Source organism: Cebus imitator, unplaced genomic scaffold (assembly GCF_001604975.1).
Source record: "Cebus imitator isolate Cc_AM_T3 unplaced genomic scaffold, Cebus_imitator-1.0 Scaffold97, whole genome shotgun sequence".
Lineage (NCBI taxonomy): Eukaryota > Metazoa > Chordata > Mammalia > Primates > Cebidae > Cebus > Cebus imitator.
In genome coordinates, this window is record NW_016107412.1 from 5,432,020 (window position 1) to 5,451,829 (window position 19,810).

Below are 19,810 nucleotides of genomic sequence, written 5' to 3' on the forward strand. Positions count from 1 at the left end.
TGAGAACTTTCCAGAAATCTAACAATCAAGTTCAATATCTCCAGCCAACTGTGTTTTTTTTTTTTTTTTTTTTTTTTTTTTTTTATTTGTTGTTTTTTTTTTTTTTTTTTTTTTTTTTTTTTTTTTTGATTTTTTTTCTTTTTTTTTTTTTTTTTTTTTTTTATGGCTTTGGATTCTAAACTTGGGACAATTTAAACTACACAAGGCTGATCAATCTCTGTTATCAGTCAACGGTCATCCTCTTTGTCATTAGAAAGTCCTTAATAGGCACCTTCACCTACCAGGTAGGGGGTGAACCTGACCCAGGATGAAAGCTCACTGCACAACCATGGCCAAGCTCCACTGAAGAAGAATACAGGTGAGCAGAAAGTAAAGTTAGAGCAGGAAGAGAGCATCGAGCTTCACAACATGGAGCAGAACAAGACAAAGAGGTTCAATGAATGATAATAGAAACAGAAAGCAGGGGACAAGCACAGTGGCTCAGGCCTGTGTTCCCAACATTCAGAAAGGTCAAGGTGGGAGGATCCCTTGAGGCCAGGAGTTCAAGGCCAGTCAGCAACATAGAAAAACCCTGTCTCTATTTATTTTTTAAATAAAAGCAATAAGGAAAATAAGCAGAGAGGAACGCTTTATAAATCAGAATTCATGCTAATGATAGAGAAGGCATTTAGGAAGACAAAGATGAGATAAGATGAAAAAGATATCAAGTCAAGAATGGTTTGGTAGAGGGCAGTCACTGAGGTTTCAGCATTTGCAATTTGAATGGGGTTAAGTGGACAGAAGGGAGAGTATGAAGTTGAAATAGATAAAGCCATAGAGAATAAACAGACAGTACAATTCCAGAGAAATAATTCAATTATTCTGTGTCAATTAAAGCCAAAACATTTTTGTGTAAAAAAAAAAAAGTTTTTAAATAAAGAAGCCATAGTCATATATAATAGAGATTTACATACATACTGCAACTGTAAGTCACTACCATTTGAATAAATTGGTATAATACCACAAATTGGATTTTTCTAACTTTGTACAAAAATGATTCAAATAGCTTACACAAATCACTGCCCCTGTTGCTTAAAAATATGCCTTTAAAGCATCCCCTTACAAGACCACTGACTATAAGAATAAAATGATTTACAATACACAAATAGAAGGCAGTGGAGAGGAGAGGAGAAGAGAGAAGAGGAGGAGGAGGAAAGGAAAGAAAAGGAGAGAGGAGGAAGAGGAAGAAAAGAAGGAGAAGGAAGAAGAGGAGGCCATGCAACTGCTGCAAACTCAAGGAAGAAAATGCGGCTGAAGAGGAAGGCAAAGGGAAGAAAAGCAAGACAAAACCTGTTCAGTTGTCGCATCCATCCTTGAAGAAGTAAGTCAGCCTCCCAACCTGTCTCAGAGCTGCCTTCATAAGTGCAGCTGTGTGAGAAGTAGCTCTTCCACTGACTACAGCTGTCACTCAGATTATCTGCAGTTGTGACTTTCTTTTTGATGAAGACATTTGAAAACTGTTTTGCTTTCTTCCTTCATGTTTTCTTCATATACATAATGTCTCACTGCATCAGTGACTCTCAAGCTTCCATTTATTGTCCTCTATTGAACGATAGACCCTTGGAGGTACCTTGCAGAGTCTCCCACAGTGAATTTTGTAAATGTTACACAGCTTATATTTTAATTCACAATTCAGAACATTCCAAATATGTTCTCCATGTCTGGAGAAAAAACATGTCATGTTTTTGTGTAAGGGGAAAAAGTCACAAAGTTAGCAATATTTTTCTGATATAGATTTTTCTGACATAGAGCAGCTGGTGCAAACGATGGCCTCACAACTGTAGAGGATTTAATGGTTCATGGAACGCTTTCAGGAACATAATTTTACTTCATTCCTTGAGTCTCCACTCTTCCCAACCTTTTGACAGCCTTGACTCCCAACCCTAGCTTGAAATACTTTAGTGAGTTTTCATTCCTCTTGGCATAAAAAACAAATTCTTTGTCCTGCCATCTAATCTCTAGCTCTTAGTCTTGCAACACCCTGCCCTGCTGACCTCTGGATTCCAGCCACACACACCTTTTACCAGTTCTTCAAACACTTCCCCGTTTGTGTTCAATGTTCTTTTCCAATCCCTGCATTTTGCCAGTTAATTCCTACTCCAGTTTCCAACTCCTATTGTCACTCCCTCAGGGAAACCTTTCCCAATCTCTCTAACAAGGTCAAATTCCTTTAAGATAGGTCTACGCACCTGCCTTTCTTAGCACTTAGCCCAGTTGTAATTTTACATGTGTTGCATGCCTATCTGTATACCTTCTGTTTCCCTCAGTAGACTGAAGTCTATAAGGACAGCAACTCCATCTGTATTTGTTCATCAATGTATCCCATAATAAGCTCTGTGTGGAGAGAAAATATGACAGCCATATTTGAGAAATATGGTAGTTGAGTCTCAGAGAGTTTAAGGGATTCATTCCAGTAGCACAAACATGGGTACTAGATTCCAAGGTGCTGGATTCCTGATTCCAAGGCCAGGGAATACGTCATTCCAAGGACTTGGAAGTATTGCATGGCTTATAGTAGGAACCTAGTGCAGACTTGCTGAATGAAAAACTGAAAACAAAAATGAACGTAAGAAGGAATGAATTATGAACTTGAATATGGTTATCACTGTGAAGAAGACAGTCTTGGCTGTGATGCTAGGCAGGTCACATCACCTTCCTAGTCCCTTGCTCCTCAGCTGAAGGTTGAATAGGTGATCTCCATGCTCTGTGATTCTGAGTTGCTATGCTTCCAAACTCCTCACACCTTGGGATTCTCTCTAACAGCAGGCACCTACATATGGTGGGTGAGTTACTTAGCAGCCCAGATTTGACTTTATATTTTGGATCGTTTTTAACATATTCAAAGAGCAATTGCACTATGCAACAAGAGGCAATTGCAGGAGCAATTACAACCAAGATAACATAAGGCAGCTACAGAAACAATGGAAAGTTACTGCAGGGTGTTAAGCACAACAGATGGAAAAGCTTTGCTATAACCTTGACAGTTGACCCAAGGACTTCCAGATACATGACATAATTGTATGTAAGGAAGAAAAGAACATTTAGCCAAAAGAATAGTATTTTTGAATTTTCTATTCCAGTTATTAAATTATTCAAAACCTGGCCAGGCATAGTAGCTCACACCTGTAATCCAAGCACTATGGAAGGCTGAGGTGGAAGATCACTTGAGGTCAGGAGTTTGAGATCAACCTGGGCAACATAGTAAACCATTTCTACCCCCCAAAATTAAAAATTAGCCAGGTGTGGTGGTGAGCATCTGTACTCCCAGTTACTTAGGAGGCTGAGGCAGGAGGATCACTTGAGCCTGGGAATTTGAGGCTGCAGTGAGCTATGATCACACCACTGTTCCTCAGCCTAGGCAACAGAGCAAGAGCTTGTCTCAGAAAAAAAAAAAAAATTCAAAAACTACTAAAACGGAATTGTAAATGGTCTTTGTCCTTCAGCCAAGAGTTAAATAGAAACTATAAGGGTGACTCTATCTCCTTGTCTCAACAAATTTGGCATACTCAGTGTAACTAGCAGAAATGCGTGGTCTTATCCTGCCCCTCTTGTAATTGAATGACCCTCTAAAGTGCTCTAGAATCTGGACTGTCTTACCTTTCCAGTCTACCTCTTACCCACACCCTGACCTCACTCACATTCTGGCCTCACAACTCTCTGTTTCTCATGACTCCGTGAGAAATCCCATGCCTCCTTTAAGCTCCAGCTCAAATGTCATTTTTTCTCGGAAGCCTTCCACAGTGCTCTCAAGAAAACCTCAGGGCTACCTCCTCCAAACTCCCATAGCATTATTTATGCCCATGTGATAGCACTGTTGGTCATCTGATTCATGTTATAGTTACTTGTCTATCTATTTGTCTGTCTCCTGCCCCAATCACCCCACCAGCCTATGAGACCCTTAAAGATAGAAACCATGCCTTATTCATCACAACATACCCCCCCACACACAGTTACATGCTTGACATTTAGAAAGTGTGTTGAGTTAAATGCTAATCAAGAGATGAATTTATTGTAATAGAAGCATGAGTCCTATTACGTCAGCCCATACAGCAAATTTTATTAAGGGGCTTTTAGTGACTTCACTTTTAACACAAAAGAGGAACTCAAATGCTAAGAATTTCAAGCATTCTAATATGCCAATAATGCAATTATTTAGAAGAGGTAGAATATTTTCTCTATTCCTTTTAAATAAAATGATTAAACTTTCCTTCTATGCCAGGCACAGAACTAGAGTTTTGCATGCATTATCTTATTTAATCTTCAGACAACACTAAGGGGTATTATTATTCCCATTTTCAAAGAGGATAGTTAAGGTTTAAGTGGATTAAGTTACTTTGTCCAGGCCACAGGGTTAGTAAGTGGCAGAGGGCTGGGATTTGAAGCCAAGTCAATCTTACCTCAAGACTGGAACTTGCTACCATGTTGTTTTCCACCTAGTTTTAGGGCCAACTCCGGTGTGTGAACTGTGAATCGTGGTTTTTGATGTTTTTCTTCATCACTTTGTCACTTTTACTGCTAGTTTTATTTACATAGCATCTTTCACTTAGATGTTTTATAATTCTGTTTGGCAGACCCTGTATCATCTTTCTAATCATTATTATCAACATTTTAAATACTTTATACCACGGTATGCTCAAAAATGCTTAAGGATAAGAAAACAGGGAGACAGAGTTGTCACGGAACTTGTCGAAAGCCACACCGCTCATAAGAACAAGAGCCGAGTGAACCCAAGCCATTTGAGTGTAGCACCCAGGCTATCTGATACTTCCCTAGGGCACGTCTGCATCATTGGTAAGTCCATATGTCAAAAAGTCTGGCACTATGTCACCCAACCAGTCAATTCCTGAGTCAAGCCAGTTGCAGTAACCAAAATCACATATGAATGCAAATGCCTTATTTTCGAGAAAACAAAATCTATGTGTTTTCCTATATGCTGTCACTGCCAGATAATGGTTCTAAAAGCTGTCCCCAGCTGTAATTTTCCCTCTTGCTTCCTTTAGGTGTTCTCAGTTCTGCTTTATCCCTACTTGGCACCATCCTGCAATGGACTTAATCCTTTTAGAGAAACACAGGTAAATAATCTCAAACCCATAATTGCCTTCCTAGTTGGTCAGATTGTGTTTTCATTTTGAAAAATGAAAGGAGATAACTGTTCACCATCATGGAAGGTCCACATATGAGATCTTGATAGTGTGATAAGCATTAATGTTTACTGAGTTTTTATATCATATGCTAGATGCTGTGCCAAGCTCTTCACCAAGATCTCTCACTTATCATCCGTGTATTAACTCTGTTTTGCAAGTGGAGAAACAAGCCCAGAGAGGCTGAGAACCCTGTACAAGGCCCATGGATGGACCCCAGTTGTGTCCATCTGGGCTCCACAGCCTGGACTCCCAACCACACAGCTTATTCTCAGTGTGTGCTGGCACTATTCTAGTCCCTTCCCCACTCTCTTTAATTAAGAAAACCTACCCAGACAGAATTATTTTTAAAAAGAAAATAAAGTACCTGATAAGGCCCAAGTCGTCTCCGTTCAAATCTACCATTTTCAAGACTACCATTTCCTTGTCTGTATTTGAAGAATACCTAGTCAGTAAAACAGAAACACACAGTCAGTTCTGTGTTAGAGCCTGACCCTCATGTAAGATGAACAGCAGCTGACACAAAAACAAAAATGCCTCTCAGTAAGTGAGATGACCTGACAATCAGTAGTTCTGTGAACTGCATCCAGTACCTCATTTCTCAGCTAAGGAAAGGGTTTGCAATTGTGATCAAAGTTTGGGGGACTAGGCCAAGTAACTGGAGCTGAAATATATGTTTTTTATATAATATGCAATATTATATAACATATATGTATTTCTTACAAAAGGGATTTGTCTTTGAAATTTCTACTCCTATCAATTTTTAATGAAATCTCTTTTAAAAAGGAGGGAATTTGCAAAATCAAAAGCATTGAAGACCTGCAACTTAAGTGTTCTTTTATGTCCTCTCAAGGGAAATCAGATTATATTTTCTAAAATCACCTCCTTTGAAAGCTATTGAAAAATATGCATAAAAATGTAAAATGTAAAATGTCAAGTGGTCAAGTTAAAACTATGATATTATTTTACAGTGCTATAATGGCCAAGCACTTCTCTTCTGTCACAAACCTGGTTCATCACTTATAAAAAGACAAAAAGACAAAATAACCCTCTCCCTTAGTTGTTCCATTCAAATATGTGGGCTTATTTCTTACTCTTCTGTCCATATTCTTTATTCTTTTATCTTCTCTATCTTGCCACACTCTCATGGACTAAATGATTTCTTCTGGATAACACACAATAAAAAAGCTATTCATTAATTTAATAAATATGTGTTATGCATATTTTTATCTCCATTCTACAGATGAAGAAGCCGAGTGCCAATAAATTAAGATAAGTACATCACTAAAGGTCACATAACTAGGAAGCAATGAAACTAAGCTGAGACCACAGTTGTTCCTATTTCAAAGCCTAGAGTCCTTCAAACAACCACACTGGCTCCCATAACCAACAATGTGGAAAGATACATGAATAAATGGGTGTTTGCTTCTACATTCACTTTTTGTTTCTGTGTGTCTTAGATGATAAAGATGTTTTTAAGATATTGTAACTGTAGTACTCTCTCAGGACCTCACCATATTCATCAAGTAACAGCCTTGCACTTAGAATTTGTTGCTGTTCCCTAAAGGGAATAAAACAATTTCATTTTGATGATTCCTCCTCACCTTGCTCTCTCTGACTGTGGGTTCTGAAGGTAAGAATAGGGACTTCTGTTGATCTGCACACCATCCACATTTCCTTTATTGATGAAGATTTTGCCTGGCTTCATATTTGTATGTGCTATGTCAATGCTCTGAAGATTAAAACAGAGAGGGAAGTTATAAGCTTATAAATCCTGGTGGGGATAATGACTTAGTCAATATAAACAGAAGAACCCTGTGGACAATTTCCTTTGTCTCTAATGTGTCCACATTATGGGATAAAAGCTGGAGAACCACATTGCTGTTGCCATTCTGGAGGTAAACAGAAATGGCTTTCAATGTTAAAATAAAGGAAATGCCCTGTTATATGGAAGCAGTGTTGATTAATGCCTGAGCTCACAAAAAGCCTCATCTCCTGGTCTCTCAGGACTGGTAAATGAGGCTCAATTAATTGTCACTTCAGATAGCCAAAATGGGAGACTTGACTCCCACAACGCTAAGCACACATTTTGCTAATAGGTAAGTGTTTCCATCTCTCTACCCTTGCCATTCTACCACCAAGGGAGAGTTGTTCAAACTTTTTTGACTATGAACTACAGTGAGAGATACATTTTTCACCATAACTTAATACACATCAACATATGCATCCCCAAACAAAAGTCCACAGAGCACAGTATACCCTGACAGTGTGTTATGTACTACACCTTACAATTTATTTTTTAGTGTTTTTATATAACGCTTTTTGCAACCAATGAAATTGATTTCATAAGTCTTTAATACATTGCAAGTCTCAGTTTGCAAAACATCACTGTAAAGCAATTTCTGCCTACGCCAGCTGGATCCCTGAATTTGGGGGATGACATTGTAAGAAAAAAATAGAGAATAAGCCCAGAAGACAATCAGATGAAGAAAAACATTAGCAAGGATTCTATGCAACAAAATAATAAGCTGGAAGACAGGGGAGAGAGGAGTATAAGCTACTCAAACCAGAAATAGGAGAGGAGTTTAAGGGTATTTGTTAGGAGCACCATGGAAGTCTGTATCTGTAGTAGAGAACTTGAAAAAATGGGATGTGTATTTATAAGTTGAATTCCCTTTGTATATTGGGAAATATTTTTAAAAATTAGAATTATTTGTACATACTTTTGGCTCCTTCATGGGTTTCTTTTTGTGTGACTTTGTGCAGAAAACAGACCATGTAGTGCCCTCTATAAAGAACCCAAACCAAAATGTTTTCTGTCTCTATAAATAACTGTATCAGGCTTAATCCCATAGAACCCTCCTTTTCTAATCATCAGTACCTCAGCCCTAACAGCCCGTAGCTCAGAACCAGAAGCTAAGATAGGGTCAGGGAGGAGACAGAATGGTACATGCTAATACTATGCTCAGACCTAAATCCCATAGGCACTCTTCATATCACATCCGATCACTCCTAAAATACCTGTAAGCAATGGTAAAGAATAGCTGCCTCTGGGGCTCTTTGCCTACCTTCAAGATACCTGTGACCATGTGCTGAAAAGTTTGATTACTAAATCCTTCACTGGCAATTACAAACACAGTATACTGGAAATATCCTGCAGGACCTGAATGAGTGTGAGTGCCACTCAGGATGACATTGTCTCTTCTGTAAAGGGAGCCATATTTACTCTGCAGTCTGTTCAGGACCTTCAAGAAAAAAAGTAATTGAACTAAGATTATGGATAACATAGGAGCCCAACATGAGAAAAGGCTTTGATGAGTCAATCACTGATCCATACCAATAACATCTGTATTAGTCCATTCTCATGCTGCTAATAAAGACACACCTAAAACTGGGTAATTTATAAAGGAAAGAGGTTTAATTGACTCACAGTTCACCATGGCTGGGAAGGCCTCAGGAAACATAATCATGGCAGAAAAGGAAGCAAACACGTTCTTCTTTACATGACGGGAGGAAGGAGAAGTGCAGAGTGAAGGTGGGGGGATGCCCCTTATAAAAAAACCATCAGATCTTATGAGAACTCACTATCATGAGAACAGCAGCATGGGTGTAACCACCCCCATGATTCAATTCCCTTTCATGGGGTCCCTCCCACAGTAAGGGGGATTATGGAAACTACAACTCAAGATGAGATTTGGGTGGGGACAAAAACGAACTATATTAACATGCCTTTCAAATTGCTCCTCACTCTAGGTTTGAGGCTATTATCATAGTAATATCATAGTAATAACAACAATAAAATAATAATAGCAATATCTAATATTGTATACATTTTTGCTGTGAGCACACACAATGCTAGGTATATTATATATAGTATGTCATTTAAAAATATTTATAACAATTCCAAGAGCTACACAGGTATTGTTAAGCCCATTTTTTAGCTGAGAAAGAACACTGAAGTATACAAAAGTTAAATAATTTGCCTTTTGCTCTAATAAGTAGCAGAACCAGACTCCAGACCCAAGTCTAACAAGAGAACCAGTACTCTTATTCATCATTCAACACGTGCTCTAAGCAAAAGAATATATGAAGTTCCTGTCCTGAAGATATTTTTATTCTAATAAAAGACAAAAACAGTAAGCAAGCAAATAAATATTAAATATTGTATCATAGAGTGATAAATGCTATGAAGAAAAATGTTGTTGCATAAGGAAAAAGAAAGTAGTGGGTATTAGTGAGGAAAGATCTTTCTGATGAAGGGCTCTCTTTCGGCGGAGGCTTAAATGAAGAAAGCAAGCTGGCTGTGCAATATCTGGGGGGGGCGGGGCGGAAGCAACTCAGGCATAGTGAGCAGAAACTGCAAAGGTTTTTTAGCTACTCTACTACCTCATTTCCCAAATGAAGAATTCAGTACATCTTGAAATAGACTCTTAGACTTGTTGGTCTAGGGGAAGCCATCCACTGTGATGCAAGGACCCCCTAATAATCCTGTGGAGAGACCCAGGTAGATAGGAAGCATCCTGCCAGCACTAACTTGCTAGCCATCTGAGTGAGCAATCTCAGAAGTAATTTATTCAGCCTTGGTCAAGCCATCAAACAACTGCAGCCCTAGCCAGCATCTAAGTGCCACATCATGACACAGAAGTGATGACATATGACTTGTTCTAACATAAGTCAGAAACATCTAACCCAGCTACTCTGGGTATCCTGATACAGAATCATTGAACAACAATTATTATTGTTGTTTGAAGCCACTAAGTTTTTAGACGATTTGTTGTGCAGCAATAGATAATACAGAGACTCAGTAAATGTTTAGTGAATGAGTCAATTAGTGATCCAAATGCATGACAAGTGTCTTCCTACAGTGCATACACATCAAGAAAACACCAGAGAGAAAACTGGTGATGTTGCTGAGTACCTGTTGCTGATTAAGCTTTAATAAGCTGCAATCTAAAGTTTGGTATCATTGTGGCTTTTTTCTGAAAGATAATTAAAAAATGATCCAGCAGTTTGTAACACAAAGGATAAATGCTTGAATGGATAGACACTCCATTTTCCATGATGTGATTATTAGGCATTGCATGCCTGTGTCAAAACATCTCATGTACTCCATAAATATATATATCATGTACGGACAAACATTACATTTAAAAAAAAAAAAAAAAAGATCCAACAAAAGTGTTAAACCCAACCTAATTGTTAGCAATGTTTACTTTGAGTCTGGCACAGACACTCTGGTAAGCTGTCTCTTTGGAAAATAGAATAAAATTAAAAGTCCTTATTTGTATTATTTGCCAATTTTTGTGGTGTAAAAACTCCTCATCATGATCAATTTCGAGCTACCAAAATCTTAGCAGCCAACTCACAATGTTCCTGAATATTTACAAATTGGCTCTTACGAGCTTGTGCAAGCTAGTTCCAGCTCACTGCTCGTAAGTGGGCAGTAGCAGCTTCTGTGCTATGTACTTAATATACATGAAGATAGCCATTCAACCTCTTCTATTGCAGGTGAGGATCTATACCATTCTCATTCCAGTCATAACCATCTTGCCTCATTAACCTCTCCATGCCCCAAAGAATGAGTGTTTGGTTGCCATGTCCACATAAGCAATCCTATGATGCAAGACACCTACAGAATGGAGATATAACCAGACTGACATCCTTCTTTATTCCTTCTGTTTGATCTTAACTCCAGCCCCAACCTCTCATCACTCTCACATATTGTTCCACACTGTAACTACTACACTTATGAAGAAGAAATATCTACAAAGAAAAGAGAAAACAATCAATGAAGGGACACCATGAAAGCTGTACTAAAGTCAAAAGCTGATGTTTTTAACAATTTGCAGCTGAGACAAGAAGGTATTAGAGAAAAAGAGCCACAAATCAACTTTAAAGCTCCCTAGCCCCATCCTATTTTATTCATAAAGAACTGTGACATTATGATTTTTGAATTAAATGCATTTCTTCATGTCTACTCAAGAATCAAGTCCTTAAAAAGACAGAAATGATGAATCTTGAATTTTAAAACAAAAAGACTACAAAAAGTACACAGTAAATTTATTTTAAACTATAATCTCTGATATGAAGCCAGACATATGAGACTTCTAGGAGGAAAAAAAGAAAAATGTAAAACCTAGTCATATAACAATGCCAGCAAATAGCCATTGAAAAGAACATGTTTCCCAGTTCATGAAAGGAGGGTATTTTAACACAGGACAAAGCAGCTACATTTATGTCTATAGCTCACTTCTGTCTTCAGTTTCTATTCCATTTTCTATCACTGACTTTCTTGGGAGCATGACACAGAAGAAATCCTTCTGTTTTCCTGTCCTGCCTCACTGCACAGAGATCTTCCATAATCTTCATTCTGTGCTGGAAATTTCATCAATCTTAAAGCTGAGACTGAGAACCTACACAGAAGCAGGTGTTATAAATAATCTTAATGGCATTTTCTTAGCTACATTTATTTTTCACACCTTCCCTTGAGTTAATTTGGGATAACTAAGGGGGTACATTTAAGGGCCTTCCCACTGGGTCTCAGATTGCACGGGGAAGTAAAAATAGGAAGAGATAGATAAATGGTGCCCACTATTGACTTACAGCAACTACAAACCAACACATTAAACTCCCCTCCACTCTACTTTCCGAAGTCTACCTTTTGGTTCTTTTATTTCTGCTAATGATCACACTATTTCCCAATTAGAACCATCTCATTTTTTAGAAAAGCAGTATAGTACAGTAGAAATGAGCATGAATTCTGGCACCAACATGCTTAAGTTTGAATCCCAGCTCTGATAGTTCCTAGCTGTGCAACCTTGATAAATTACTTGGTCCTCTGCAAACTTGGTTTCCCAATCTGTCAAATGACATGATATACTCCCTCATAGAGTCATTTGGAGGAGTAAGTACATTAATCCACACAAGGTACTTAAAAGCATTCCAGACTCAGTACAAATATTAAGTATTAGCTTTTATGTCTATTCATCTTCAAATCTTACTCACAATTAATTTCTTTTTTTGTTTTTTAGTCAAAGTCTCACTCTGTCACCCAGGCTGGGGTGCAGCGGCATGACCTTGGCTTACTGCAGCCTCCACCTTCCAGGTTCAAGTGATTACCCTGCCTCAGCCTCCCAAGTAGCTGAGACAACCGGCACCTACCACTATGCCTGGCTGATTTTTGTATTTTTAGTGAGACAAGGTTCACCATGTTGGCCAGGCTGGTCTCAAACTGCTGGCCTCAAGTGATCCACTTGTCTCAGCCCCCCAAAGTGCTGGGATTATAGACGTGAGCCACTGCACCCAGCCAACTCACATTTAATTTCATATCCCACCACCATGTAGTCTCACTGCCATTATATTGGTTTAAAGCCTTTGTGCCAGCCTCACACAATAAAGGGGGAAATTGTTAGGCAAAGTTATAAGAAATAAAAACCCTTCCAGCAATCCCAGCATCCCTTTCTTGTTCCTTCAGCCTTTTCACATCTTGTAACTCCCCTGTGTGAAATTCCTCTGTTTGAAATACTTAGTATGATGATTACTGGTTTCTTAACCAGACCTTCACCAATAGAGCCTCGGTATCACTTTGAAGAATCTGCTATTTTTTGTCCTCACATCTAGTTCCATGCTATTCCAATCCATATCAAACATGTCTACCTGCTTAATCATCCTAAAACAAAGTGGTGTTTACATCACTCCACCACTCAGATTTCTCAGAATCCATATCACCCACAGAATTAAAAACAAGCCGGTATCTCAGGCCCTCTGCAATTATGACAAACATACCTCCCAGATACATCTCCAAGTACATGCCTCCCTATGTTCTAATAGGTCTCCTCTGTTCCCTCATAAAAGAGTCCACATCCCTCCTTCGTGCCTCTCTGTTCATTCTGTTTCTTCCATTAGATTTCTCTCTCTTCCCACCTTAACCATTTAAAATTCTGCTCACTCAAGTGTCATTTCCACCATGAAAATGTTTTCCTAATTTGCATTTCTTGAATCCCTATGTGATGATCTTAAAAGACTATATGTCCACAAATTCTCAGATATTTTGCCCTTCAAGAAGTGAAGCTTACTTTGTCTCCCTTGAATGTGGGCTGGACTTAATGACTTGCTTAATGAATAGAACAGGGTGAAAGTAAAGGTGTATAACTGCTAAACTTGGATTATACAATGCGCTGTAGCTTCCTCCTTGCTCGTTCTCTTGGGTCACTTGCTCTGAGGGAATCTAGCTGCTGTGTCATAAAGATCAGAAGGGTGAGGAACTGAGGCCTTGGCCAACCATCTTGGAAGTGGACCTTCAAGCCTGGGTCAAGCCTTCTGATGACTCATGCTTTGCCATCATCTTGACTGCAGTAGAACATAAGCCAGAGCCACTGAGCCAAGCCAGTCTTGAATTCCTGACCCATCGATCATGTGACATAATAAATGTTTATTGTTTTAAGCCACTGTAGTTTAGGGTAATTTCCTACTCAGTAATAGACAATAACTATCCCACTGAACCTTCCTTCTGTGAATTATAGCTATCTGTATATTTCTGTCATGGTCCTTCCTCCTATCCGCCAACTAGATAATGACCTCATAAGAGAGACGGGTTATGACTCCCTCAGTTGTGTGTCCCCTGAAGTGACCTTAGCAAAGTACCTAACGAAAAGCAAGTGGTCAATGCATTTTTCCCTCTATGAGTATAGAGTAACGTCACTTTTAAGAATGTGGACTCTGGGATTATGCATACCTGTGTTCAGAATCCTGCTCTACCATTTGGTAACTGTGTGAAATTCAGAAAGTTACCTATCTTCTTTAAGACTCCGTTTTCTTATCCAGAAAATTGAGTTAATAAGAAAGCCACCTCACTGTTTTGTGTTAAGTGAAGGAGTAGGGAAAACACTTAATCTCCTGTTCCTCATGTCTCCACAGATGGGGGAGGCTTCCACTCCCCTCCCCATGAGGGAGCAATGTTAAAGTGATGCTTTTAGGCCATCTCATCAATCCTCTCACTGGCCCCTTCACACAGCAGGAGGAGGAAAGTGTTTAATAGGTGAGGCTAATAGAACCTGACATTGCATGCTGGACATTTATGGTCATTGTTCTAGTCAATACTCCAGCCATTCCTCCTTCTCACATTAATGAATATGTGAGCAGATATTAACAGAGCACATTCTCCTTTTGTGAACTGATCCCATGCAGAAAATATAATTGGGTCAGGGCTTAGAAATTATCTTAGAAAGATAGAAGCGGAAGTTTTATCATTTGCTTGCTTGCTCTCTCTTTTTTTTTTCTCTCTCTCTCTCTCTCTGTCTTTCCCTGCCTCTCTCTCCCTCTTTCCTCCTCCTCCCTTTGTATGGATTTGAAATTTTCAAATCCATGCAAAAATAATCAGAATACTATAATGAATCTCCATGTGCCTATTACTCAGCTTCTATAACTATCAATTCATGGTCAACCTCATTTCAATGTTGTATTTTAATTCACATCTGATTCCTCAAATGTATTCTCAATTGTCTGAGAACTCAAGGAAGGGCTTAGTGATTACCTGGAACTCTCCCAACTTCTAAGAAGGAGGATCACATGAGGGAATACACATAAAAGTCACCTGACACATTATAGGCTTTCGATAAAAAACATTAGCATTAATAATGATGATGAGTCATCAGCAGAGCTGAAAGCAACTTTTGACCAAGATAACTTAAAGTGAGATAGTGAGGATCATTCTCCTTGTGAGATTATCTGTTATATAGTCAAGAGTGTATAATACTGAAGGTAGTAGAATTCACTGAATGAGAAACCAAGGGGAATTAGTTCTTGTCACATTCATCCACTTTTTCTTAAACCATGCCATTTCTTCATTTCTTTCTCTTCTCAAATCACTTACCTCCAGCCTGAGCCTTTGGGATACCATGCCTATGTCAATGCTGACAAACACTGTTCGATTGGACCCATCAGGTTCCGCCATGATAAAAGCACGACTGTACAGCCTGGTGAGGATGCCCTGTGCATTCTGGCCAGATTTGCTGTAGCCCATCTAAAGAAGAAGAGACAATCAGAGCTGCTCTGTCTCACTCCCCTGCTACAAGAAACCAGACACAAACATGCAACATAGATGACTGCAGAAAGACAAAGATAAAACATCCACATGACATTGTGGCTCTGAGTGAGAGAATATATGGTTTCAAAAATTAAAAAGAAAAAGGAAGAAAGCAAGCAAAAAAATATCATAAAGGAGCCTTGTATCTTCTGTGTAGAAAAATGCAAAGGCAAAGAATTGATCATCAGGTTGGCAGAAGCTATTCCCGGCTTATGGGCAGGAGGAAACTGGTGCGGCTTTGGAAATTCTGTGGCCAACACTAACACGGGAAATCTTTCTGGTCTTTCTGCTTTTTGCAATGGCACTTTTTCTCCTTCCTGTCTAAGGTACTACAGGAAAAAATATTTTCCCTACCTTCACTCCACATTGCCCCAGGAACATTCTAAAGATTGAAGGCTCTTTCATATTGGTTATTTTGTGCACGATTTTGTTTTCTGAAGAAAATGGTATCTTTATAATTAAGTATTCTTCATAGAGGGTACCTTACCCTGGCTTTTACCATTATATCATTCCTGTTGTGGGTGCGACTGGCTGGTAAGTTCCTTTACTACCCATAACATGGGGCAGTAAAGAAATTTACCAAAACAGTCATAGATAAAGAAAGGCAAATTTATTAGGGAAAGTATGAAAATATGTTGCAAAGGTACAACAGGCAGCACAGCAGGAAGGGGCTGTAGGGAAGCTTTAAAGGGTCATACTTGAGTGGGGGCATATGCAGAAAGAGGTTATGCTGCTGGGGCTACATGTAGAATGAGGTATTTGGGAACAGAATGTTGTGGCAGCAGGTTGTCTATGACTAGCTGCCTCTCAGAACAATTGTTCTCCCCAACTCTGGGACCCCTGATTTATCAGGACTCCACAACTCCCTAAGCCAATTCAGATCACATATACCTATCCCAAGCCACTTTCCTCACCATATCATAAAATTTACCCATAAAACTACACCCAGGTCTTCAGAATGCCCCCTCTACTGTTTGCATGACCCCTCCTGGAGTGTTTATTTAGGGTTCACATTCCAGGATCACTTTTCAGAAACACACAGTTGAGAATCACACCTGGAATGTAAAGATTACTCGGAGGGAGGGAGTGAATCCCACCAGACAACGTCATGCTCTGGTTTCCTAGGGAAGCACTGACATAAATGGGTATCACATAGCCAAGACTAGCAGGCAATAGTCCACGCCTGACATGTAGAAGTGCTGTATTTGCTTTCACAGTATTGGTCCAACCTAGGTTTCCAGTTTTAGCTAGAGTTGCCTTTAAGTAAGAGATTTGAATCTTCAACTCTTTAATCTGGGGCTTTGGGGGCTTCTTTTAAAAAACTGCAAAATAGGGCAGCTCTGAGTCCCCCATTCTTACATGGCAACAATCAGCTAGATCCATATACTTTCATTATGCTTTTTTTTTCCCCTCAAAATCTCCACCATTTCCTACTGCCTCCCACCCCTAAACTGAGGATTCACTAGACATTTCTTATCTTACACTGGCCTGGTAATGTCATTAATGGTATCTGCTTACCCCCTGTAGTATTTGACTTTGCCATCTCTGCTACTTCTTCTCATAAAAAGAAAACAAAACAAAAATGGCCAATTGACTTTACAGGGGAGATGTGATTCAAGAAAAGTTTGCCTCTTTCTTCTAGTATGACATTCATCGTGCTAGGCAGCAGCAAAGTCAATTAAAAAGCTAGAAGAAGATAATGTTGATGTTGTATAATCAGAAATCAATGCAGGTTGCAAAATAATAAAATTACTTGTTTCCCGGTCTCCTTAAGGAGCTCATTGTCTACTTACCAAATTGATATCTGCTACTTGTCCTGTGCAGTCAGCTCGTCCAACACCAATATGATAGCCACTGAAGTTCTGAAACAGAGGAGGCTCTGGGGTCGAAGTCTCTGGAGAAGTTTGAGTGGCTGTGGAGCTCTGGGTGGTTGTGGAGCTCTGGGTGGTTGTGGAGCTCTGGGTGGTTGTGGAGCCCTGGGTGGCTGGAGGGCTTTGAGTGGTTGGAAAATAATGGCTTCCTGAATCCAAAACAGAATAAGAGATTTGAGAAACAACATTTCAGCCCTCTTATTTGTCAAAATCACTTAGAATATAATATATAGGCTCAGCTTCCTAGGGAAATCTCTTTATATATTTTCTTATACATAAAAATATTCAGTGAGAAATATCTCAGGAACCTGTTTAAAAATCTTAATCCTAAATAGGATCTTTTTCTTGGTTGAGAGATGTTTTAGACTAACAGTCAAGGCCTCTGCCAAACATCCTTTAACTCCTCCTCACAAGCCATTCCTTGCCATACTCACTGCCTTCACTCAATGCCCTGCTCTTCTTTCCTAGCTAAACTAAGCAGGTGTCAGGTTTACTAAATCCAATGTCTGGGGATTGGTTTCTTCCATTCTTTCTGTCCAGACCCCTCACTCCTTTCCTCTCCACCTACCAAACTTCACCACCTGGTTCAGAGTTAGTCCATTTCCATCACACCTAGATCCTACTCAACTCCTCACCTGCAGGATACCACCCCACTGGCTCTGCCCTGGCTCTGATCCTCTTCGACCCTCTAAAGACTTATATTTAATGCAACAGATCATTGTATATTTGTTGATATAATTTCATCTTAATTATTCTAATACCTATATATTCATATCTCTATGTGTGTGTATTTATACACATACATTCTATATTAATGTATGCCTATATATTTCATACACACAAATATCAAGGGAAGCAGAATGACATATAGGATCTTTGTGAGAAGACAGATGCCAGACACAAGCTTCCTGTGTTTGAAACCTGAACCTACCACTTACTAAGTAATCAAATTGCTTAACCTATTTCACCCCAATGTTCTCATCTATGAAACGGAGATTATAATAGTATCCTGCTTCCTGGGGTTGTTTTGAACAGTAACTATGTTCACTAATATTATAAACTTAGAACAATGGCTACTATGTAGTTTTGATTTTCTTTACCAATTTAGACATTTTATATTTGTTTATTTTCATTCCCCAGATAATAGGAGTTGCCAAGGCATTAGTGGTAAGAAAGTACTTAGGCATGAGATTTATAGCTGATTCCTTCTGAGATCCTGGAAATTCGGAGCTCAAAAAACTTAGAGATCATGTAACTTAATCTCCTTAATTTTACAGATGAGGAAACTAAAACTCAGAAAAGTGACTTAACCAATAATTAATGGAGAGCATGTGATGAATCTGGTATGCAGCCCAGATCCTCAAACTCAGAATCTGATGCTCTTTAAACCAAATTCTAGGTGGAGTTAGAATCCACTTCTTCTCATCCCCAAGCTGAGATTTTCTTCAAGACATCAAATATTGCAAGGAGTGGAGCAGGCATCTTCACTATTGCCTCACTGCCACCAGCATAGAAATGTCATGCCAACTAAAGCCAAACCTAACATATAGCCAAGGGTAAGTTATTTGCAATCTCAGGGTCTCCGTTTCCCTATGTGTAAAATCGCACTAATGTAAACAGTAGAGCTAGCATCCACCCTTATAGGATTTTTGTGAGAATTAGACGAGAAAATTATCTAGAATCCTTACTATAGTGCTCAACACAGAAAGCATTTAATAAACAATAACTACTGCTATAAAAATAGTTACTATAATTATTAATAAGCTCCCTGAGTCTCAGCCTCCCGATTTCCTAATTTAAGAGCCAAAACTGAATAAATCTTTTTTTTTTTTTTTTTTTTTAGTCTTGCTCTGTCACCCAGGCTGGAGTGCAGTGACGTGATCTCGGGTCACTGCAACCTCCACCCCCCAGGTTCAAGCGATTCTCCTGCCTTGCCTCAGACTCCAGAGTAGCTGGGATTATAGGCATGCTCCAACACGCCCAGCTGATTTTTGTATTTTTAGCAAAAACGAGGTTTCGCCACTTTGGTCAGGCTGGTCTCAAATTCTTGGCCTCAGGTGATCCGCCCACCTTTCCCCCCCACGCCCCGCCCCAAAGTGCTGGGATTATAGGCGTGAGCCACTGCACCCGGCTAAAACTGAATAATTCTTAAGGATCCTTTCACTTCTATCAGTCTATGGCCCTTCTATGCCTACTGCTGGAATTTAAAGCTCTGGGACATGGTAGAGAATATGTAGGAAAAGAAGCCACAAAAGGGAAAACTGAGGTAGAAAATGCCGTTTTCTCCATTTGGCCTAAGGCCAGCCCTCTCTACTTTCATCAGAGCTTGAATCTCTGTCTTTTCTACTCATTTAACAGTTCTGTAACCTAGCACTGACTGAAGCAGAGGCTCCACCAAAGACCCATTGCCAATCTTGTGTGTAAATGTAGTCTACATTGTTTTCAAAAACTTTGTTTCCAACATTTTAAAAAATCATGAGATGTCTAAAAATTCCAATTTCCAGCTTCTCTGAAAACGCAGGAGATCCGAGACCATGTGTTCTCTCAACAACAAACAGCTGGCACCTGGATGAGGCTGTGGGGCTTCTTCACCAGAATTGCACTTGCCTCCTCCTTGGTCCGCCTGCTCCCTCTGCCTCCTTTGCAAAACTTGATTAGCCCTTGTAAGGATTTAA

At 39.3% G+C, this 19,810-nt stretch overlaps 1 protein-coding gene across 1 annotated transcript in view; it reads right to left on the reverse strand.

The window, feature by feature from the left end:
* The window catches only part of ASAH2 (N-acylsphingosine amidohydrolase 2), a 91,574-nt gene that overhangs the window by 49,160 nt on the left and 22,604 nt on the right, over positions 1 to 19,810 (reverse strand). The window contains exons 4-8 of the mRNA XM_037741280.1: positions 17,058 to 17,284; positions 15,052 to 15,201; positions 8,249 to 8,425; positions 6,785 to 6,912; positions 5,548 to 5,625 (exon numbers count right to left, since the gene is read on the reverse strand). Of these exons, the coding sequence (XP_037597208.1) occupies positions 5,548 to 5,625; positions 6,785 to 6,912; positions 8,249 to 8,425; positions 15,052 to 15,201; positions 17,058 to 17,284 (760 nt within the window). The remainder of the gene's footprint in view (positions 1 to 5,547; positions 5,626 to 6,784; positions 6,913 to 8,248; positions 8,426 to 15,051; positions 15,202 to 17,057; positions 17,285 to 19,810) is intronic.